This window comes from Leuciscus leuciscus (assembly GCF_965113295.1).
Source record: "Leuciscus leuciscus genome assembly, chromosome: 14".
Lineage (NCBI taxonomy): Eukaryota > Metazoa > Chordata > Actinopteri > Cypriniformes > Leuciscidae > Leuciscus > Leuciscus leuciscus.
In genome coordinates, this window is record NC_138738.1 from 10,145,332 (window position 1) to 10,170,581 (window position 25,250).

At 36.3% G+C, this 25,250-nt stretch overlaps 1 protein-coding gene across 2 annotated transcripts; it reads right to left on the minus strand.

Moving 5' to 3' along the window:
- Positions 1-359: 359 nt before the first annotated feature.
- On the minus strand, positions 360-14,153 carry mst1ra (macrophage stimulating 1 receptor a). Of its 2 annotated transcripts, XM_082190061.1 has the most exons (21): positions 13,764-14,153; positions 11,456-12,720; positions 8,220-8,393; positions 7,662-7,799; positions 7,335-7,499; positions 6,178-6,338; positions 5,517-5,652; positions 5,274-5,410; positions 4,972-5,142; positions 4,758-4,851; positions 4,473-4,676; positions 3,770-3,916; positions 3,522-3,675; positions 3,314-3,403; positions 3,039-3,233; positions 2,859-2,939; positions 2,216-2,397; positions 1,948-2,057; positions 1,635-1,800; positions 1,289-1,425; positions 360-1,061 (listed from the first exon to the last, which is right to left on the minus strand). In XM_082190061.1, exons 2-21 carry the CDS (start codon positions 12,644-12,646, stop codon positions 848-850), a joined length of 4,047 nt encoding a protein of 1,348 aa, XP_082046187.1. In that variant the 5' UTR covers positions 12,647-12,720; positions 13,764-14,153; the 3' UTR covers positions 360-847. The 2 variants fall into 2 exon arrangements, with proteins under 2 accessions (XP_082046187.1, XP_082046188.1); XM_082190062.1 differs by lacking the exon at positions 13,764-14,153 and having other exon boundaries at positions 7,662-7,787; positions 11,456-12,719.
- Between the last annotated feature and the right edge of the window lie 11,097 nt (positions 14,154-25,250).

Below are 25,250 nucleotides of genomic sequence, written 5' to 3' on the forward strand. Positions count from 1 at the left end.
GATCATTCTTCAAACATTATGGGATTGTTACTTTTGAATGTTGAACGATGTATAAATAATGCTTGTGTACTAATGTTTTGAGATCATTATTAATGACCAGATAACTTAGAATGAACATTCTATTAACGTTACTGAAAAAAGAAATTGTTTATAGCTTTGAGAGAACCTTGTCAGAACATTAGCCAAAGTTCTGAGAACGTTCTTAGCTGGATATATTCTCGAGGAATGACAAAATAATTTTGTACAACTTTTGTAAGATTATTAAAATCTGCATTTACAATAACTATGCAAGAACCTTAAAATGTTGTTTAAAAAAAAGTAGTATAATGAAAAAAAGTAGTAAAATGAAACTGATGGAATCATATTTCAAGTAATATCATTTCTCTTATAATTTTTACAGGCAGTGTGAACATAAAAATGGCTTGTTGCTAAAACCTTCCGGATAAAACCGTGTTGTACTGTAAAGTATGAGCAATAACAGATGATTCAGTTGTTATCAGAGTAATAAACAATTTCATGTGCTTTAAAAAAGTATAAAAAATACTGACAATCAACATACTGTAACACAACAAAAGACTTGCATTCATTTAAAAAGTGCACTTGCCCAGAAATTGTTAAAATCCCAAAGACAAGACACCAATTCGGCTGTGAAACTAGTTCACAGAAGCATGACCATTACAGAGGCACACAAAGAATGTGCATTGTCTTTGGCCAGACACACATTGGGATTCTCCAAATACAGCAGATCATCTTCAGTGCATGCTCTTTGGTTCACAAACTTCACAGGACTATACGAGCCGTTGAATCCACAGGATGAAGGCAGCTCAGACTTCATTTGGGACTAGGGTCAGGTGGAAGAAGAGTGGTCCGAGTGCACGGGTGGGGCCGGGGAGAGTGAGGAGTAGGGCCGGGGCTGGTCTAGATTCACATAGGTGATCTGGAGGTTGATGTAATGGTCCCCCTCTAGGTCGGAGTGGATCTCTTGAATAGCTTGTACGAGCGTAGGGAAACCTGGTCTCTTCTCAGGCTCAGGATGCCAGCACTGCATCAGGATGGACCACCTATAATACAAAAGTAAAATACACAATCCAAAATTATATATATAGTACATAGTATATAGCAGAGCTTTCCAGTCCTATGTGCGCTTTTTTGGAATTGCACTCTCATGCTAATTTGCCCTGTTTAGTAAATCTGGCACATAGTATATAATCAATGAGAAGTCAGTTTTGATTCCACATGAAATTCCCCCTTTAAAATGAGCAGCAAGTAAATACACATAAAATCATACATGGAATCAAAGCAGTATTGTGGCTGTGGCAGTCGACGGCCTTGCATGAGATATGATGTAATGTCATAAGGGTCCACATCAGGATATGGACTGGCCCCTCTTGTCATCATCTCCCACATCAACACTCCATAAGACCACTAGAGGGAATAAAATGTATACATTTGCATGTATGTTATATAAAGAATGTATGTATGTTACATAAAGAATGTAGCGTCATACCTACCTGCTAAAATTTAAATCCCTCTATTTGATACATTTACATAAACATTATTATTCTTTACCCCTATTAATCATGTGATTTTAAAAACATGATTCTTGTATAAAGATTTTTCATGTTTAAACTTACCACATCTGATTTAGTGGTGAATTTCTGTGTCTGCAGACTTTCTAAAGCCATCCATTTGACTGGCAGCTTTGCTTTCTTGCTGTCCTGGATGCTGTAGTATTCCTTATCATAGACATCTCGTGCCATGCCAAAGTCAGCCACCTTCACTGTAAAGGACTCATCCAGCCTAGGAAAAGCAGTTCCATTATATTCGATAGAAATGTATTTGTCCATACTCATTGTACTTTGGTAAGACAACAAAAAAAGGCTGTTGATTACAGTTTGGAATATACTACTATACACATTATGATAATTAAGGTTGCCGGTTACTTACATGCAGTTGCGTGCAGCAAGGTCTCTGTGCACAAATTTCTTGTTTGCAAGATACTCCATTCCTTTGGCAACTTGAAGACCGAAGCCAACCAGGTCCTTCACTGTGGGATTCTGAACATGAAAAATATGTTTTTATGAGGCATTATTAGTGTAACATTTTAGTAAGGTGTTTGAGTCATCAACCTATCAATTATGATGATTAAAGTAAGGGTTAAGATACAGTATGTTGTTCCAGACACTGATTTGTAGTATAAAATGAATGTGCTTACCCTCTGTGTAGAGCGGATGAAATGCCGGAGGTCTCCATGTTTCATGTATGGCAGGATCACCAGGGGAAGTCCATCACTGGGAAGCACAATGCCCAGGAGAGACAGGACATGGGGGTGGTGGAAGGCCTTCATAAAGATTCCTTCTCTTAAAAACTGCTCCACCTCCTCCAGATCAGTGATCCCTTTAAAGAAAGAATAAGACGATATTTACGATTGTCTTTTCCATAATAGCTAGACATGTTAATGTTGTAATGTAAACTGCAATGTAAAATACTGTTATATCACTCTGTTTGTCTTTTGAAAAATTTATATATGTCTTTTCATAAGCTTTAAACCTAGGCATACATAATTTATTTGTTAATGATAACTTACACTCACTTAAAGTTACTCTTTATTAACACTAATACTTTGATAACAATGTTAAATGTAATCTTCAGCAAATTTTTATTCTGTATATTATAATGTTGTGATGCCTGAATTCACTTTTAAAATTTTAAATGATAGATTATTTTTTTATTTTTTTTTATTATTCAGTAATTGGCCTTAACATTAAAAATAACTAAAATAAAATAATTACCATCTTTTTTTTTTCAGCCACAATTTTAATGTTTATACCTTTATTTAAAAGTGTTAATTTACTTACTATTGAGTGACTTGACCGCACAGTGAATCTCTTTGTCATCACTGTCATTAAGATATCCATGATACACCGTTCCAAAATGACCTGAGAAAGTTTTGGGATGAGAATGTACTATTAAATAAAGGAAAAATGGAAAATAATGTACCAAAATCAGATGGATTGTTATTGCCCTGAGAAATTTACCTTTGCCAATAATTTGGTCATACTGGATTTTGACCTTCTTGGGTGGGATCAAAACATTCTTCACCTCCTCCAACAGATCTGGCCGGAGAGCAGACATAGAGATCGTCTGAGATGGCATCAAAGGAGCTGCTGCAGAGTCCATCGTAAGACTGGATAACGTTGTGCTCAAGGCTTGGAATGGAGAACCTACCAGACCTACAGGACACAATTTATTTTCACTGAAGAATGGATGCTCTTTATAAATGATGTCTCATTGTTTTCACAGGTTGTCTCACCTCTTCTGTAGTCACCATCAGGTGATCTGTCATAATTCTCCACCGCCGTACGAGATGAAAGCATGGATAGTCGAACATGACTAAGCGCAACTGCCAACCAAACAGTTTTGTTTTTTACATTCATATTCACCAAATTTGACATTTATTTTTCATACAGTAAAGGGCCCCTCATCCTGTTCTTGGTACTTGAGTTATTGAGGGCACTTACCTTTCTTTCTCTTGCGTTTATGTGCCATGACTACGTAGGCCAGAGCTGCTCCCACGCCAACTGCAGCTATGATGCCCAGCACCATGCCCAAAATAAAATTATTCTTTGTAGTAACTACCATACCAATGTAATGTTCTTCTCCATTCACAAACAACTGAGGACAAAGTGGAAGAGAAGAGCATCATGAATAAAAAACAGAGCCAGCTTAAACATATCAAAGCTGAATTCAATAAGTCACAGACTCTGACCTTGACTGGCACCCCCTGGCTAGGAATTTCAATATTTTTGGGGATCCTGCAGGTAATCTCATTGTCCAGAACTGTGGCCTTGCAATCCACTCCATTAATTGTCATGATGATTTCCATGCAACCGGACACCAGTGTCAGTTTTTTGTGCTGGAATAAAAACAAGCATTTGATTAGATTATAATACATAAAAATTTGAAGAATAATAGTTCAATTGATATTATAAATGCAAATTATGACTTAAAACCAGCATTCATTTTTACATCATACAGCTATAATTTTCATTTAATAAATCATTTATTGTGTTGATTTACATGTCATGTCAGTCAATTTTAGTTATTTTGGCCCCCAAAAAATATGAAGAGAATTTTTTATAAATAATTATTACAAAATACATTTTAAAATACACAAAAATAGAAAAGTTATTTTAAATGGGAATAATATTTCACAATATTACAGTTTTTACTGTATTTCTGAACAAATAAATGAAGATTTGGTTCAAAAACTAAAAAAAAATTGTTTTATTATTAATTAAAAATGTGTATAAATTACATTATATTTAAATATAAAAAATATATTTTTAATATCAACATTTAACAAAAACATGAAAACTTGGCCTGGTCAGATCCTATACTTTATAGTCAAAGGTCTGGCTACGTGAGACTATATAACCTCATATTTAATACATGCAACCATCTAGACGCACATGCAATGAGACTTTGTCCTGCCCTGGCATGAGCTTTAGCACATCTTTTTCAAACGGGATGGGTTCCCCATTAGCATGGCAGGTAAAAGTCTGAGACAGGAGTTCCTTAGCTCCATCCAAATCTAGAGAGAGAATTCCTGATGACTCCTCACATTCTGGGATTGTACATTCCATCTGGGTGGGATTCCTTTGACCAACACACACCTAAGGAGATACATTATCCAATAAGTAGCAACATATTTACTATCATCAAACATGGCTCTTAAAATTACAAATGAGTCCTACAGTTTGCACTGGTCTTGTGTTGTTGACTCTGTAGTTAATGACGGCCTGGGAAACAGAGTCCAGATACTGCCCAGTGATGGTTATTTTGGATCCTCTTCATTGTAGCAACACCCCAAAAAATACATAACAAACAATTGAATGGCCTTTCACATCATTTACTGTTAAATACCCCATTAAATGGTTAACAAAAGAAAAACTGAATGTTTTGACTCACCTTCTAAAACCACAGTTGGGCTTCACACCCGTCACCACAGGATTCTCCATGTAGCTAAATGTTTTTGAGGCTGAAATAGTTGTTTCATCAATTACAACCTTCACATCTACTTCTGAAGTCTCCTCAACACTTTCAGACCTGCAAATGATAGACGTTCCATTGCTGGAGATGCTGTGGAGAAATAACAGGAGGAAAATCCTCAGAAAGCAGTAGTTAAAAATGTAGTACTCACATCCCTATTATATTTCTAAACCATGACTTATAGCTGTTAAACAGTGAATTTCATAACCTGGCACAATAACCTTTCAACAGGGCAAATTCTGTCTCCAAGGCTGACCGTTCTGCTTCCACCAGCATCCAGATGTTTTCCTGACAGGGTGACCAGGGTTCCTCCAATCTTAGGTCCAAAGTTTGGATTAATATCTGTGATTTCTGGGGTCTGATGGAAGATATTAGGTATGACAGAGTTTTATCAATCTAAAACAGCAAAATCATACATAATTACTTAACATAATCAAGTGGAATAATTATGTTTTGGTCATTACCACAAAACGGAAGTCTTGTATGCTAGCCTTCCCAAAGATGAAGTATCCACTTTCCACTCTTTTTTCATTCACTTCCATTGTTATATCAACACTTTGCTCCAGGCCTGACACTTCACCATCAAGCCTACACACCAGCCTGAGAGATGAATGAAAAATAACATTCATGAATAGATTGTAAACTATTACATTTCAGTATCTGAAATGAAGCTGAAATAAAATAACATAAATAATAGATAAAAATAAAAAAACCCTACTAACTGAATTAAAATGTTTAAGTTGAGGTACTAAAATTAAAACTGAAATAAAAGTAAAGATAAATATAAATATGTTGTAAAACAAACTAATAAAAATATGACACATTCTTGCTCACCTGTATCTGGTCTATACTAAGTTGTAATTGACACTCATTCAAAGCTTTTGCTTGAAAAGTACTCCTGCCCAGTGCCCACACAAAAACCCGGTTGAGCAGTAAATGTTTTATCTGTTCCTAAATGTTATACACATGTAAGTTTGACCTGAGTATTGGCTATAAAAAAATAAATATAAAAAAAAGGATATGCTTTGATACACCCCTGCCACAGCTTCTTGTTTCAGTAGAAAGAAAAAAACCTGTATTTGTCAAACCTTATTGTGGGGAGACTAAAATATGTGTGTTACTTACTGGGAGCTACTGCTTTTCTCTGGTATAACAGTGCAGTTGTTATTTCCCACTTTAACCTGGTGAGAGGATTGAGTGATAGCAGGTCGGGAAGCTGATTGGAAGTTCCAGCCGCAGAGAGTAAGGTCACTCTTACCATTTATGGGCACTGTACTGGGGAAAAACTGAAAAGCAACAGTGCACAAAAATCAAGTTTTAGGGTTGTGCATAAAGCTCATTATAGTCACTATCTGACAATAGTACAAAAGGACTGAAATATGTTATTTGGATCAGCACCGAACTTAATGTAAAACATGACTGTACAACATGTCTGCTTAGTTTATAATCATAAAAAAACAATATCAGTCAAGAGTCTGGACACAGACTGAATTTGTCTTTATTTATTCTCACCAAGGCAGCATTTATTTGATTAAAAATACAGTAAAAACAGTAACACTGTGAAATTTTGTAACAATTTAAAATAATGTACTCTACTTTAATATATTTTTAAATGTAATTTATTCCTGTGATGGCAAAGCTTAATTTTCAGCAGTCATTACCCCAGTCTTCAATGTCAAATGATCCTTCAGAAATCTGATTTGTCAATGTTGTAAATGGTTGTGATGCCTGAAACCTGTGATTTTTTTTTTTTTTTTTGGATTCTTTGATGAATAGAACATTCAAAAGTAGAAATGAAATCTTACTGACTTCGACCTTGTAGTACAGAACAGTTAAAAAAAGAATTTGTATTCGTTTTCATTTCAATTCTTTGGAGAGCAAAGGAGCAGCCTACAAATGCCCAGCATACATCTAAGCAACTTACTGTAAATGTGTTTTTTTTACATTTGACATCACTGTATAATTTTCCTACTTCCACTTGTGTTATTTCAGGTTTGATGACTTTACTATTCTAAAATGTTGTATATAGTACAAAACTAAGGTTCCTTTTCACTCAAATGACTACACAGCTAAAGCTGACATTCCATCAGGTGTGAGACAAGGGTGAGAGTCCAACAAGAACTGTGGTTGTTAACACACCCCTGCCCTGATATGACTACAATGATATTATCAGTGCACACTCACCTTATATGATGACAAATGCAAACTTAAAAGACAGACAGTTTATTGTGAGTTTACATTTACTGGCAAATTATTGTCATACTCCACTGGCAATGCGTTACCTGGGTGATAACAGGAGGGCAGGAAATGCTACTCCACTGATCTTCACACTTTTGGGAACAGACTCCACCACACCAGCTACATCCCATAAACTTGGGCGCCGCTAAACAGACCGAACAGTTGAGGAAATGGGCACAGCCTGGACCTCTGGGAGACACATCTATCAGCTGTATAGGATGAAGAGAGACATATTTGACATTGGATGGATGTAAACAGAAAAATGCAGATGAAAACTATGAGTCACTTTCAGTGCACTGGTATATTTTAAACATTAAACCTTCGGTTCTCTGCTGACGGCCTTTTGAACTGTACAGAATAAACATGCATACCTTGTTTCCAACAACAAAGAGCAGAGACTCGGAAGAACGAATGGCAGCCATTCGTGAAACTCTCTGCATGTCTTCCACAAGAGAGTAGTTGGCAAACACTACAGGGACTGATTTGCTCAGAATGACCTGAAAAGTAAACTATTTTTTTATGTTTTTTATATGAACACATTTAACAGAATGATACTTAGGTCACAGCTACACAAATATGAAACATGCATAACATTTGTCCATATAAGGAAAAAATTCATTCATAGTAACCATCCAATATATGGAGCCAACAAAAGCCTGGCCTATGATCAGATTGGCCACTGATTAGATATGAATCTTAAACTTTTTAACAACTGTTAAGGAGAGGATTCAGAGGGGGGCAGCTTGTTGCAAATATTTATGGTGGCTGAGCTGAAAGATTGGAGTTTGAAACCCACCTAAAAAGGCTTTAAAACACATATGTTAGCTCCATATTAAAATGTAAGTACATTTCGGTAAGATGCAAAACATTTTTCACAGTATTCGAAAAGGAATCTGTTTCTACCAAAAGATTTGTGATGCACTATTAACCTGCAAGAGCCTTCCATGATCCGTGCCGATGTGTGCCACAGTCTTGGACTCAATGGTGGTGACCAGAATAGAAGTGAAGAGAACATCGTTCATCTTTCCATTGAAGAAGTCCACTCTGTAGTAAGGCTTGGCCACCATGGTGGGGAGAGCTTTGCAAGTCAAATCGTCTATATTCTAGACAAAATAGAACAAAATGAATAAATACGTTTTGTGACTGCAAATTTTTTTTTTCATGTAACATTGCTTAGCAAAATCAGTAAAAAAAAACAGAGAGTAGGCTACACAGAAAATGTAAATTTAACCAAATTAAAACTGCAAAATCAACAATTACAAGAATATACACTCCATCCCCCGGGTTCAAAGAGAAGGCTTAAGCCTAGTCCCAGACTAAAATGCATGTTTGAGCTGTTTTAACTGAAAGCAACGTGCACTGAGATATCTTAATATCTCATTGTGCTTGCATTGTGCTTGAGATATCTTGTTTTAAGATGCACACGTGTAATGTTTTTTTTTCTAAGGCATGTTTATGAAAGCTACTTACAGGTCCAAATTGAACTAAGGCCAAATCCTGGCTTAATCTAAGCCCTGTCTGTGAAACCAGGCCTATATGTGAAGCTCAATGTATTGTTTGAATAAACAGCTATATTTTAATTTCATTGACACTTCCATCAAATCAACATTTTTACTTATTTTCCATTTCCTGTGCCATTTTTATTATGATTTGCTTTACTGACTTCAAAAAGGGGGGCATTGTGACAGCAAAAAATGCATCCACAGCAACAGCAACCAGTGAAAAGGAAGCAGAAGCACTTGTAAACGGAAGGCTCTAGACGCCATCTGGCAGTAATAAATGATTTCCTGCCCATAAAGCTTGAACCCTTGTACCAAATTAGGATTTTGTGGAATATGTGCAGTCTGTCAATAGTAACACTCTGTCCAGTCAGGATTTGATTTGCATTACTGAAGAAATGAACGAATTTAGGAACAGATGTTGTCATTTATACATTGCTGGGTAGTAACTACATGTAATCTGGATTAAGTAATTCGATTTTATAAATGTAGTATTTGTAATTAGATTATATTACATTTTAAAACTCATAATCATCATATTACAGTTACTTTTTATGGATTAGGCTACACGATTACATATTCACATAATGGTAGTAAACTATTCAGAATTCATTGATTCTCTCTAATTATTTTTACTCTCAAATTTTCCTCTCTAAAAAAAGTATTAATTTTAATTTTTACATTTTTCTATGATTAGTTAATTATTATCTTTTCATCAACTCACAATTCTACAATTCAGCTACAGTTTTCATCATGTAATTTGCAACTACAATTTGCAAGTAATCTAACCAGCACTGTATATATATTTACAGACTTTCTTGCTCCCATGGAACATAAAAGGAGGAATATTTTCCATGCTTTAAAAATGATGTAAAAACTTCTTAGTATCATTAAAGATGTCCATTCAACACATGCAAGATATTAAAATTCGTCTGAAGTAATATACAATTCTTCTGAAGTAATACGATAGCTGAGAGATTTTCTTTGAGAAGGTGTATAAATAAATGATCATTATCATAATTCATAATAACTTACTTTATGTAATAAACATATCTAATAAATCATTTGTTACATCCACTATAACTAATGAATGGATTAAAATATTCTGTAAAATATAATGGAATTGCATGAAATGAAAAACAAAAACAATGTATGTGAGATGTACAGGATGGAACATCCAGAAATGATTTACAATGGATGCGCACAAAATGCGCAATCTTAGAAAAACTATAACTACAGGACAGCATTATAAATATTTTTTTATTTCAGGCAATCCCCTTGTTATCTGTGTTTCTATTGGTTAAAAACAAACAGTTGACGTCACTACTGAATATCCTACCAGCCCACTACATACTTTCTTTGATTTATCAGCTCTGGCTCAACGCCTTGTTTAAGATCCTGAGGGAAATTCAGCACAAAACATTTGCCACAGAAAGTTCAGTCCACTAGTAAGGTATTGAGTGACGTATTAGTTCATGTATGAGCATGTGGCGGCTGGTATCTACAAAACAGAAAGTGACTTCATTGATTCAACAGACTTTTCATCCACACGCGATGAGTGTCTGATAAAGTCTGATTGTCACTGAGATCCCTGAGCAAGTGCAGCTCCACATCTGAGTTTAAACTACAATCAAATGTTTGTGTGAGTCATTTCCTGAAAGTGGCTTTACTAACCATCAAATATTTTATGGTCCTCTCCTTTTAAGGTACAGGTTGTGTAATATAAACTAGACCAATTACATAAACCCTTTGACTAAACACAAGATGGGGACAAGTTACAGGTAAAGCTTTTTGAAGTAAACATTCATAATTATTGACAATTAATGCTATGGTGATCCGAACGGTTGCTAAGGCATTACTAGATGGTTGCCAGGGTGTTATGAAGGTTGCTAGGGCATTGCGAAGCAATTGCTATGATGTTTTGGCCTTTGCCAGGCGAATACTAGAGTGTTCGGGAGGTTGCAAGGGCATTGCTAAGGTAATCTGGGTGGTTGCTATAGCATTGCTAGGGTGTTCTGGGTGGTTGCTATAGCATTGTTAGGTGTTGTTAGGGTAATCTGGGTGGTTGCTATTGCATTGCTAGGTGGTTGTTAGGGTGTTCTGGGGGATTTTTGTAGCATCGTTAGGGTGTTTTGCGTGGTTGATATTGTGTTTCTGTATGGTTGCTAGGGCATACCTAAGTGGGGATCAGGGTGGTTGCTTGGGTGTTGCTAAATTATTGTAAAGCAATTGCTAGTGGTTGCTAGGGCATCAAAGCAATTCTAGGGCATCGAAGCAACTTGGGGTTGCCAGGGCACTGCTATGGTAATCTTTGTGGTTGCTATGGCATTGATATGGTGTTCTGAGAGTTGCTAGGCCATTGCAGGATGGTTGCTTGAGCATTGCAAGGCAAATGGTGTGGAGTGTGGGGGGTTGTTGGTGCAAGGGCATTGATGGGCAGTTTCTAGGGTGATCTGGGTGGTTGCTAGAGCATTGCTAGGGTGTTGTAAGGCATCTGCTAAGTAGTTCTGGGTAGTTGCAAGCACCATTGACATCCATAGTAGGAAAAAAATACTATGGAAGTCAATGGCTACCGTCAACTGTCTGGTTACCAACATTCTTCAAAATACCTTCTTTTGTAGCTTAATGTGAATTGTCAAGAAGCTGCACTGAGAATACAAACTCACCTCATATGGGCACATTTCACAGGACTGTAAATGGCACAATCCCCGTGAGAGTTGCTCCATCCCATTTGAACAACAGGACTCTACTCCGTTTTCTATGGCTCTGTTCACGTAGTCTATTGGAAATGCACATAAGGCAGACCGGCTGATAGGATTCCCCTTTTGATCTGATACAGCAAACACCCCATACAGAATTGGGCTTTCCATCTTCACCCCTAGGTCTTCAGCTAGCTCCTTGCCTGCTGTACTGAAGTGAGCAGCTTGAACCGAGTTGTACACAACATCCCTAAAGCTCCTTCTCCGGCGTTTGGGCTCAAAGCGGCATTCCAGAATGATCTCCCTGTACATCCAAACCTCGCTGTCCCTGATTGGCAGCCGACCAAGATGGGTCTGCAACTTGGCGTTTGATTTCATTGGGCTCTCCCATTGTACAGATAAGAAATAAACATATTCTTCCGTGGAGAACGTATAGATGTAGTCAATGGTAAATGTATCCTGGAATTTGGGAAGAACAGTTAGACTCTTCACTTCGCTGTCAAAACCAGTTTCTGAGTTAAGTGGGCGGCGAATGGAAAGAGAGCGCTTGCCGAAAGTCCCGGCAATGGTGGTATTGATGGTAGCTGCTGTAAAGAAGTAAGTTGAAACACCATCTGTGACTGCACTGACCTTTGTTCCCAGAGGACTAGCAACACAGTCATGACAATCCAAGCGCGAGTTGGCTTTTTCATCGAAAAGACATTTAGGGTTAGAAGGTTTTTGGCCTTCAGTAAGATCAAGGCTGTTACAGACTCCATACTGGGTGCTCCCACAGATGTACAGGATATCAACATAGCCCTCAGGCTCTAAAACAAGAACTTGGTTATCTGTGTCCAGTGAAGTTCCTGGTTCACTCTCAATATCACAGTGACAGGTCTGACAGTCTGGACTGCCAACTGGGCCAGTTCTTAATTCCCATAGTTTAGTGAGATTTTTGTCCAAGGCTTCAACAACATTTTGAGAGGCTACATAAACTTCATTAAAATATTCCTTAACAACTATGTTCTGTATGGATTTTGTAGTTTGGAAAAAAGAGACAGGGTAGGCAACAGAGAAGTTTGTGTTCATTTGTGGGATCGCAGGACATGTTTTTAGGGCACAGGTCAAATGTATCTGCAACCAGACACACTTTAACAAGGTCCTGGGGCTGATGAACATCTCCACAGTCCTATGTAGCCTGAGGTGAAGGGATGTCACTGCTGTTACTAACACATGATGAAGATAACCAGGACCTTTGAATGGAAAAATGACAAAAATAGATGGAAGTGAGATTAACAATCACTGTAAAATGTTTTCTCCATTATGTCAGAACAACATCTATTCCATCCATTTACATTATTTTGTCAGTAACTTAAGACTGCTGAATGCAGCTCTCTCGAAACTGATCAACATAATCAGTTGATCGGCATTTTGATTATATTGTATTGTAGCCTATTGCAAAGTTCTCCCTTACTCTGTTATGCATGTATGTATTTGAGCTTATTACACTAATCATGCAATTTCATTGTACATTTAATAAATAAACTTTGATTTGAGTTCTTGAAATTAAAGTGAGATGAATTTGACACCACATTTTACTTTTAAAATGAATTAATGCTGTGCCTTGAATGAATTAGGCTACTTGAAATCATAATTCATTCAATTAAATAAAAACAGTTTTTATTTTTATTTATTTTTTTACATTTACATGTATGCATTTGGCAGCTAAAATCCAAATGCTTATAGCATTTAAGGTTTAAATTTTATCAGTTACACACCATATTTTCATAGTTAAATTGTGGTCACGTGGTATAAGGAACCAGCGTTGTCAATAAATAAATAATACAGCTTGAAGGCGTTCTCATATTTTGGTATTTTGGCGGAAACTGTTACTATCCATGGGTAGGCTAATATTGCAAGTGAACTTGCCTATGAAGTAGACGGGAAATGGCTGTATAATTACGCAATATATAGCTTTAAGAGAAAGATTTTCTCTGTAAAGTAGGCTAATGGAACGTGCGTAAACTCCCTGTAACCTAATTTCTTGCCGAGTAAAAATAATGAATATGCAACTTTACGCGCACTTTTAAACAGTTGATAAACAAACATGTCAAAGCGTAACCAGCTTTGATTTTCGTTTTTAGTCACGGAGTTGTCTAAATATTTAGGCTATATACTGAGGAATATTAACTAAAATGTGGCGTGTGGCGCGGGAATGTTACAAAAAGTCTAAGCGCTGACAAAAAATGATACAAATGGAGCCTATTGTTGATTGTAAAAAAGTGTGTGAATTTACCTGAAGCTCACCTGTGGCCTTTTACCTCTTTCTCTGAAGTCCAATGAAGAGTCAACGTGCGCTCTCAAACGTCAAACTCCATAACAAAAACTCCACAGAATATGACAACAGTGATTGTACTTGATAAGTTGTACCTACCTGAAGAAGAAGAAAAAAAACCCTCACAAGATTAACTGCTCTTCGACGGGACAGTTTCGACTTCTTGTATTAGCATGAGACAGAGAATACGGTCAGTCCCACTGAACACGCCTGAACACCTCATAAGGAAGTGATGTTGCACAATTCCTCCTCAACCTAAATATCTCCCTAGGGATTGAAATAAAAATTAAGGCTTGCACACCCCTTTCCTTGTCTAAACAGCATTTAAGCGCATTTAACATCTAGATGACGACTATTAGATCTGGATTTCCTTGGCTAGTCAGAGCAATAACATTTTTGAAGGAATGCAGGGAATTTAGTTCCCATGCAGGCTATAGGCTATTCTGGTGTGAGGGGGAAAACTGGTACGTCAGCTTCATTAAAATGAATGTAAGCCAGCAAAACACATCACACCATACATAGCCTATACAGTGGTTCACTTTGCGTAGATGTTGTGGTGATGTATGATACAGGTGTTCCACACTATTAAACTGTTGTGTGGGCTCGGGAGGGTGGGAGAAATTAGTAATTGTGTTTTGGGTGTATCATTTTCCGATGTTGTCACATGAGTAGCATGTAGACGGACGTAACAGATGATGTAATTATGGATTTCACATAGCCTATATTAACTACAGATGTTCTATTTACTCTTTATGTTCTTGTTTGCTAATTCTGCTGTCTAGATAAGATGACAAAATATTTTAATAATTAGGCCTACTTTATTATACGAATTTATTTGTCATTATTTGTCTAAATATACAAATATTTTGTAAATAATAAATCATTTATAAATCATTATTATTTTCTTATTATTGTTTATTTATCACATTATTTTAGTAGCCTAGTCAATGATAAAAATCAGGCATGATTTCATATGATGGCATTCAATATGAATACAGAGACCAAATTCAAAAATGTGTTGAAATTATATTCTCACATTCGCATCTTGTAGTCCTCATATTTTTAAGTCCTTAGTTCGGCTATATGTTCGTATATATAGCCTATATATATACAGTATATTAATATATTTTTTATATTTAATTTCAATTTCTAAGTATATCCACATGGTGGCGCCAACAACCTGTATATATAAACTGTAACAACGTTTAAAAAATTCAGAATGCTTTGTAAAATATCCAGATCTATTAGAACACCATTGCTTACAGTTTGACAATGAAGGCCTTAAACCAATATTCTATGAAAAATTGATAAAGTCACACTCTAAATTGTTTACTCTAATATGCACATTTTTTGGCACTGCAATATGTGCACACTGCAAAAGTAGATGCTACTGTTAATTATTATAATTGCACGTGGTATGAGTTACATGGACATTGCAATGAAAGAGAAATTTATAATGTTAAAGAGAAATGCTGTTCTTTACAGCATTTGAGAACAGCTCAGCCTGTTATTAAACAGCCCATTTTGGACAGCCAGTTAAGACACAAAGGTCATCCAGACTTCCTTTTGTCAACTAAAACTCTGTTTGGGGTCTTTTCAGACCGCTTTAGTGTGTGTCTGTTTGCCAGAACGGGTGGAAGTAGAGTTGTTGTTAAACGGAGTACCCAGAAAACTACATGCGTCATAGCTATTCACACTGGAGTGATTGCTATTCTCTCTGTCTGTCTCTGAATGTCCAAAGGTGCCGCTCAGGCCTCTGCCGAGGAAGAGAGTGATACATAAAGTCTTTCCAAAACACGAGAAAGAGAAAAACAGGTTGCTAAAGAGCCCGTGAAATCAAAATTAGAGTTTTGTGGCTTTTAGTTCATGCCATTGAGTTCATTTAGTCAAGTAAAAAAAGTTAAGAAACATTTATTTTTGTCATTTTAGCATCAATTGTTGTCTCTCTATATCCAATTTTATGCTACATTTTGTAATTTCAATGCATTTAGTATATTTTTAAATATATGAACCTTTTGTGGTTTAAATTGTAATAAAAGCCATAAGAAAAGGGTACTTTTTTGTCCCTTGTCTCCATTCAACATGCAGTTTATATTTGCAGGGTTTATTTTTTTTTATTTTTTTTATTTTTTTTTACAATTTCTCAATACTTATGTAACTTTTTCAAAACTTTTCATACAGTTCCCCTAACCAATTTTCAACTTGAAAACTAGAACTAACAAAGCACTCACATTAAAGGGTTAGTTCACCCAAAAATGAAAATTCTGTCAGTAATTACTCACCCTCATGTTGTTCCAACCCCGTAAGACCTTCGTTCATCTTCGGGACACAAATTAAGATATTTTTGATGAAATCTGAGTGCTGGATCACTTCTCCATAGGCTGCTAGGTGACCGAAACTTGCTGGCCCAGAAAAGTTATTAAAGAGATCGTTAATATAGTCCAAGTGACTACAGTGGCTCAATCTTAAGTATATCAAGCGACGAGAATACTTTTTGTGCGCAAAAACAAACAAAAACAACGACTTTATTCCACAATTCATTTCCTTCTCTCTGGGCCTCTAGTTGGTTCACGTAGTGTTTTTGCGCAGCGCGTCTGTGTTATACATCATCACGCATCACACACATGACCAGCGTCGGCCAATAGTGAGCCTACGTGGTGACGTATAACACAGACGCGCTGCGCTAAAACACTACGTGAACCAACTAGAGGCCCAGAGAGAAGGAAATTAATTGTGGAATAAAGTCGTTATTTTTGTTTGTTTTTGCGCACAAAAAGTATTCTCGTCGCTTGATATACTTAAGATTGAGCCACTGTAGTCACTTGGACTATATTAACGATCTCTTTAATAACTTTTCTGGGCCAGCAAGTTTCGGTCACCTAGCAGCCTATGGAGAAGTGATCAGCTCTCAGATTTCATCAAAAATATCTTAATTTGTGTTCCGAAGATGAACGAAGGTCTTACACGGTTGGAACAACATGAGGGTGAGTAATTACTGACAGAATTTTCATTTTTGGGTGAACTAACCCTTTAAGTCATTTTTCCATAAGGTTGTCAGCAACAAACACACTGTATCACTCATAAAACAATTATGTAAAAAACATTAACAACAATGTTTTCTTTTGTGAAAATTCTTTACAACACATGAATGACACTGCAGTGTTACATGGTTCAGGTGCAAAATTATGTTTCCTCTTTTGTATAGATGGTAATGAAATTGAAAGACTAACACCTGTGTAGTTGTTCAGCGATCTAATTGTTTTGATACATTCTTTAAAAAAATTTTTTTAGATTCAGAATATTTCAATATATGCATATTTTCAATAATATGGTATTATTGTAGAAATGTAGCAAATTGCAGCCTTATTCATTTGTGTTGGCCTGCATGCAGGTACATAGAGTTTTGCAAAAAAAAAGTTTGTGGTAAAAAATGACACCCCATCAATACAGCCAGCTGGGGGCAGCCTATTTTTGCCTTTGCATGCATCATACCATTTATTACTTTCTCTGACATTGTCAACTTCATAAAAGGCCTTTCTGATGCATTTCCAGTTCCACAGACAAGCCACTAATTCAATGTGTTAACTCATCAGCTGTGAAGCATGGTACTCTATCCGCGTTTTGGTCGCTTTGATTCAGTGATTTATTTCGCTGTGCTCCACTGGTGTGCAGGACAAGTTTGACGTTTTATTTCTGGCATGCATAACTGTGGAACAGTCGCAGAAACACACACAATGTTCCTCTCTCACTCTTTGAATATCAGATTTAGTGCAATTTCTTTGCATGACAAATAGTGCTGCGATTGCATTGCCAAAGCATCTGCTGGTTAGGTGCAAACAATGCAAAATACATTAAAATATAAAAAAAATTATGATAATAACATAACAATAATAATAATAATAATGATAAAAAGAAGAAGAATAGAATTGAAAGCACACAGCAATTAATAGGTAGAAGAATGTGATTGTTATGCAAACTTACAAATTTGGAATTATATACATTTCATTTTATTGAATATTTGAATTTTATGCATTGAAATGCATTGAGTATTTTGTTATGCCTGCAAAAAATAAGCACATTTTTCTGTCTTACTTGCTTTTCATTCTCTTTCTCTCTCTCTCTCCTTACTCCCCCTCTCTCGATGTACTTGGCTGGGTCCATGAGCCTGGCAGTCACTACTAAGAAATAAATGCATGGAAGGGAGGAAGGAAGGCAGACTAATGCCAAACAGCAGGAAAATGATGGGAGTTCTAAAAAAAAAATTGGTGAAACAATAAATGTAAATAATTAGGCCTACTATCATAACATTACCATTTAAACAGGCTATAATTTGCAGTACATTTAATAATTCTATGTAATGTATTAATTGCATAAGAAATGAGAAACAAAGCTTATGCTCACAGATTTTAGGTATGCTGTTGATTCCACTGGAAATTGGCACTGTCCCATCCTTCATTAACAACCTATTTGAAAAACCATACATCGTGACCAAGTGCACAAAGCAATTCAATGTGAAATGTACCGCATTAACAGTTTGCTGTTTTTTTTAATGAACCAAAATACCCATACTTCTCCATTTCTTACTCCTCAGTTCATTATATGACAAATTTAAATAGTATTATATAGATTTTTCAAGGCATGATGCTTAAAATAATATCAGCAATTACAGTAATTGGAATTATATCTGCAGACTATTATTATACCTAGAGAGATGTTAGCAAGGAAAAATAATTGTCCATGTGTATGGCTTGAAACATTTGCAGAGACATGTGTCTGCTGTTTCACATAAGATGGTAAGCAGCAACATGAGGTAAACCACCAGGCCAACATCACCATTTCCCTTTTTCACTTCCGTGAGTTCTTAAAGACGTCTGATACCTGAAACCTGTTTAAACTATAATAATGATGCATTCACGTGATATATACTGTATATATATATATATGAAAAGCAAACTTGCCCTAACCTGACATGCATAGAAAAATAACATTGTCCTGACAACAAAGTCTCCTATTCACAGTGTGGTTTTATTATGATGTTTACATTGAAACATGACATGTAAATTTGACTTTTTAGAGAACAGTAGAGAACAGAATTCCCAAATAATTATTATAATTTAAGAGAATTTGAACTAGGTGTTTGAAACTAATACAAAAGAACTGTTGTATGTAACTATGTAACTACTTTTGACTCTTTTGAAACCTTGTACTTTTGAAACCTAATAGATGATAGCCCTTGCGACAACTTTCCTGTGTGACAATCAGGCCGGATTTCCTCTGTTCCTTTGCAATTCGTTTTCCTTTTCTTTAGATTAATGGGAATTTGGGCGCTTTGTCATTCTAATCGCCTTTAAATAGCCAAACCTGGTTGTCATCATCATACAGCAAATAGACAGCAAAAAGATCAATAGTCAAATGCCCTGTATAAACCGGACCAGTTCCATATTCATTTTTTGGGGGGCGTTTTTCACCCAAATGTGTAGGAAGACAAGTCAAGAGTTTGAGAACAGAATGTGAATGATCCTCTATTGTTTGATGAGCAAAAGGCTCATTGTCTTGGAGAGAGACGGAGTGAAAAATAAACTACCCACACACACACAGACTCTGTGGAATGCTTAACGTCATAATTATTGGATATTCTTGTGAGATACGCTCTAGTTGCATGACTTTACATTAGCCTGCGTCATCGCTCTTTATAAAAAACACCAAGGAACTTGCTTGTAGGGGCACATCACAGTTTGATTTGTACTATAGGTCACGTGCTCCACACGTCTGTTCATCTGTTTGAGGAGTCAGCCACTTTTACGCAACTCATTATCTGATCATAACACAGATGTTTATCTTAAGCAGGCAATTTAATGCCCAACATGCTGTGTTTACTTTGACTTAACCCTAATGGCATGTCACTCAAATTTCAATGTCAAATCCATTCACTCACTGGCATTTTAATTGGGAAATAATAGTCATGTTGAATTATTGGCTCTGTTTCACTATCCCCAAAACTGACTGGGTGAGATATTTATATAGGAGTGGTTGCTGTGATTCACTGTGACGCTCACCTGGGTGTTCATAAGCCTAATTTCAAATGTGCATGGGAGCCCAGGTGGAGCTTGAGGCATTTGTGGAGACTTGTCATGCCTATAAACTGAAACAGAAGTGCTTAAAGCAGAGGCATGGACATTTGGGGCTTTAGTCCACCATTACCATATTAAAATGCAAAGCTATCTACAAGAAATAGTCATTTATTTAAACAAATCAACTGCTGCAAGGTTAATCAAAATCAAATCAAATCTCCAAACTGCTTGACCTCTGGGGATGCTGGAGTCTATCCCACCGTCTCAGCCAGAAGACAGGGGAAACACCCTTGACAGCACAAGAAAAAAGAAAAAAAGATTGAGGAAAGACAGTTAAGCTAAATAAAAGATAAGAATGGTTGGCTATAATATGTGTTCTTTGTATGTTGTGGTGGGTTTTCACTATAGTTCTGTTTCCTGTGTTTTCAGTTGGTTACCTTGATTATTCATTGTTTGATTATAAGTTACACCTGTTGTTTATTTCGTTGGTAAGTTTGTTCTGTGTATCTAAGCCTTGTGTTTCTTTCAGTTCTTTGTCAATTCTCCTCATGATATTACAGTTGTTCTGTTCCTGAGTTTGAGTTTTGCTTAATTCTTGTGATGTTATCATCTTGTGATGATATTACATTTGCTGCAAATAGATTATTTCCCTCACATTTCAACCGATTGAGGTATTGGTACAATGGTATTATTCAAAGTGTAGTTTTTAAATATGTCATTTTGATTATCAAAGATGAGTTTTAAGGAATAAAATGATTGACTGCAGTTTGTTATTTTAAAATCAAAAAGTTTTTGCTACATGATGTTTATTATTATTTAGGTCTATAATAGTTTATTTGCATACTCTGTGCCTTTAAAAATGTGAGGCTACAGAGAAGCGTGTGTGATGAACAGTTACAACCCTTTAGGAGGGTCACAGGCATCAATAGACCCCGTGCTGTCTGCTGTTCCTGGAATCAGCAATACTTAATAGCCATCACCCCCTAACCACTTACACAAACTCACACGCACCCGCTACCATCTCACACACACTACTATGCATAAACAAAAGCTGTTCAGAGATTTCTTCGACAGATAAGCCGAATGGGTAGAATGCATGCTTATGGAATGTGACCAGAAGGACCTTGTTTTGAGTGTGATCCAGACATGAACAACCTTTCAGCTGCAGGAGAAAGAGTTTGCTGAAGAAATAAAAGCCTTTCATTCAACATTCTCACTTAACAGATCTACGAAACCACTCATGCCCAATGTCCTTCCATTATCCAGATGTGTCTCGCAGAACATCTGGTTTTGTCTTTCTGTCTGGTATGTGTCTCACCCGGAACATTGTGAACACGTGCGGCAGTGTGAATGTGTGTTTGTAAAGTAGCGTTATGTAAGTCTACTCCTCCTCCTCCTCATACTATGTCTGAAACTGCTACTGTGGCTGCTTTAGAGATCTCCATGTGATGCACACTGATTCATGGATTTCTGCAGGTGAACTGACAGGAACAAAGCGGTCGACTCATGTTCACGGCTCCCAGAGATGGTAAATCATCAGACCTGTAATTAATTTGGCAGATAAGCTCAATGCGGCCATTATGAAGCTAATTGTAGAGTCTTGATATGCACTCCATTTGCATCAATGCAGCCTAGATTTAAATTTGACAGATTTTGATACGCTTATTGTTCTTTTCTGAATAGTAGGTAGTTCAATACAATTAGCATCAGGGAAATTGCAGCACTTTCACTCAGGCTTTTATCTGTTGTTTCAAAAAGAATTTGCTCCGACTGTCAAAGTCGGGCTGAGAATAAACTACACATGTTTGGTTGATTGTCTTTATGTCTCTTATTATTCTTTCAAAAGGGCTTAAGATCAGTTTTCTTCTAGTTTGAACTGGTTAAAGGTATTGGTTTATTTAAAAAATGAAACAACTGTCATCATTACTCTCTCGTATGTTTAAAAAAATCTGTATTATTTTCTCTTTTAACAAGACACAAAAAAGATGTCAGGCTGAATGGTCATGTTGCTTTTTTCATACAAGATAAGTAAATGGTGACCACAAACCCAAGCTGCAAAAAATTACCAAAGTACCTTAAAAAAGTAATCCATGTGCACATTATTACAAGTCTTCTGATATCATAAGATAGGTCTGTGTGAGAAACAGACCAAATTTAGGACATTATTTAATAAAAACGTACCCCTCTGATGTAGACTTGTGTGAATATGTGCATATTTGAATGAGATTTGAGCACTGCAGCCATTTACAAATAGTGTCACATTTTAGTAAACCTTTCCTTTTGTGTTCCATACAAGAAAAAAAATTCAATACACGTTTAGACCAACATGAGTGTGAGTAAATGATTACATAATTTTAATTTTTGGTTAAACTATACCCTTTAATTTCCTTTTTCAATGGAAGGTTTTGTACATAATGTGAGCAGCTCTCTCGTCCATGTTGTACGGCAAAGTTCTGTAGACTGAGCATCCCCAAAATCCTAATCTTATCTTTTCTCTTTCATGTGTTCGGAATGACTAACCCAGTGCTTGATACCTAATTAGGAATCGCTTAGTCTGCTTTAAGTAAGTCTCCAGAAAAACCAAGGATTTCAGTTCTCCTTTCAGTAGAAAAATGATTACAGTTTTTCTCAGTCGCTTTGGTGCATTTCTCACATCATTATTTACATTTGCACAACAGTTAGTTTAACCTCCACAACATTTAGTCATTTGTGCACATCATAGTAGCAGTTTCTCATTCCTTCCAACAAATTGCAAATGCTTTTGGACATGCATCAATTGCTTTCATACAACTCTCTGCTGTTTTATAACATTATCATTTGCTTATGTCATGTCAGTCAAAATTAACTATACTTGTGAATGCTGAATAGTCATTCCATATAAAACTAATAGTCCTCATTTCATTGCTTGAGTCATTACATACAAAAATGTTGAACTAGTTGTCAATCTGTCAAGCAAATTTTACAATTTTTTTTTAATCTTTTTTAATCGCCACTCGAGGAGATACTTTCCTCGCTGCATTGCAAGAGATGATATTCGCTGTGATGTAGATGAAATTATGTGGCCAGACAGAGAGGAACGTCTGGATGTGCATGAATGATTACAGTACTATGTATGTTGTATATTCAGTTCCTATATGTACTGCAATATTGTTTACAGTTGTGCACAGCTCTACCCAAAGTGAGTTTATGTTTGTTGTAAATAAGGGTGTATTCTTTCTTTTGCCCAATGCTGTGAACAAATTAGAATTGCAAAGAGCATATGCAGTAAAAATGTGAAACATACATATTCAGTGTCTTGTACTCAGTTACCTCACTAAATACAGTAATGTGTAACTTTACTGTATTTTTCAAATGGCTGTGCAAATAGTATATAGTGCTGTCTTGAGCATTTTCAGGTAGTGTCACCAAGATCTGACTTTTTTGCATTGGAAAACATTTACAGAGTAAACTGTCATAATGAAAACATGACAAAGCCATTTGACTATCTTGTTCATAAACAATGGTGTCAGGACTTTTCATTTTGATGACAATGACACTTTCATTGACATGAATACTTGCTTTTGAGGAATGAGCTATCCATTTTGAGCAAGTGACACGCTTTTGCAGGTTATCAACTAGGTTTTGCAGTTTGTACTAATTGTTTTGAGAACTGCATTAACTGTTGTGCAAATGTAAATAGTGATGTGAGAAATGCACCAAAGCGACTGAGAAAAACTGTAATCAGTTAGTATACAGTTCTTCACTACAAATGGGTTTTGTGGGTGTGTATAATCATGTCAGTGCATGTGTAAGTGTGTGTGCTCATTTTCCCTGCTTGTGTTGGCGGGTTAGTGTTACTGGGTTCCACTTTCAAAGAATGACCTCGTCTCTGGCCTCCTAACATGTATAATTCAGAGCTAACCGGGCCGGTGCTATTGAACCAGGTTTTATGCACTATACTCACTACAGCCAAACTGCTATTGATTAAAAGTGTTGTATGTTGACAAAGTCATTAGTGATGTTATTTTCAGGTCAACCCACTTTGACTAACCTTTGAAAGCTCTAGTAAGTGTGTTTTACAGTTGTGATCTTATTGCCATTATTAACTAGTCCTCATACTTACGCTTAGGGATTTGAACAAACTCGTAACCTTAAGTATTAAAGGGTTAGTTCACACAAAAATGAAAATTCTGTCATTAATTACTTACCCTCATGCCGTTCCAAACCCGTAAGACCTTCGTTCATGTTCGGAACACAAATTAAGATATTTCTGATGAAATCCGAGAGCTTTCTGACCCCTCCATAGACATCAATGGAGGGGTGACCACTTTCAAGGTCCAGAAAGGTAGTAAAGATATCTTTGAAATAGTCCATGAGACTACAGTGGTTTAACCTTAATTTTATGAAGCGACAAGAATACTTTTTGTGTGCAAAAAACAAAACAAAAATAACTTTATTTACCAATTTCTTCTCTTCCACAACACATGCGTGTGATGCTGACGCAGGAGCCGGCCAATACTGAGCCGGCGTTCTGACGTAGAACCCGGAAGTGATGCACTGTGTTTACAACGTGAACAGCATCAGAGACTGACACGGAAGAGAAGAAATAGTTGAATAAAGTCGTTATTTTTGTTGATGTTTTTTTGCATACAAAAAGTGTTCTCGTCGCCTCATAAAATTAAGGTTGAGTCACATGGACTGTTTTAATGATGTCTTTGCTATCTTTCTGGGCCTTGAAAGTGGAGAATACTTTGCAGTCTACTGTGGGGTCATCAAAAATTGTGTTCCGAAGATGAACGAAGGTCTTATGGTTTTGGAACATGAGAGTGAGTAATTAATGACAATTTTTTTATTTTTGGGTAAACTAACCCTTTAAACTTTCAAGTATTGAATTCAATTATATTTCTTTGAAATAATTTTTTCTTCATTAGAAGTGCATTCAGGATATTTGAACCAAACATGAGATTAACATTGGGGATGCACAAAAATTATAATTCTGGCTAATATCGATAAGCTCGTTATTATTTTCATGTTATACCCGATAATCAATACATTGCAGATATTTACTTTGTACACTTTTGTCTAAATACATTTTAAATAAAATGACTGTGATAAAGTAATACAGACTCCTTCTGCATTGCATAATAGGAGAGGTTTCCCTTCTAAAGGGGAAAACCCAGATGGTATCTCCCTTCACACACCGTCTCCTGGTATCTAAACCCTGGCCTCAATTCTGGCTGTGACGTCCAGACAATCCAATGAGCACTCGAATGACTTCACCAAACTTGGGAGGTTGATAATGACGTCATTAACGATACCCTAGCCTAGAGAGTTATGTCAAGTTTAGATATGGCCTAGGAGCAGAGGCATTTTAACATACAGACATATATGTGTATGC

Coding starts and splice junctions, on each gene's coding strand:
- mst1ra (XM_082190061.1), bottom strand. CDS start 12,646: ATGTTCATCAGCCCCAGGACCTTGTTAAAGTGTGTCTGGTTGCAGATA. Junction 6,339..7,334: donor GCCCTCCTGTTATCACCCAG/GTAACGCATTGC, acceptor GTTGCTTTTCAG/TTTTTCCCCAGTACAGTGCC. Junction 5,653..6,177: donor GAGAAAAGCAGTAGCTCCCA/GTAAGTAACACA, acceptor TTCATCTCTCAG/GCTGGTGTGTAGGCTTGATG.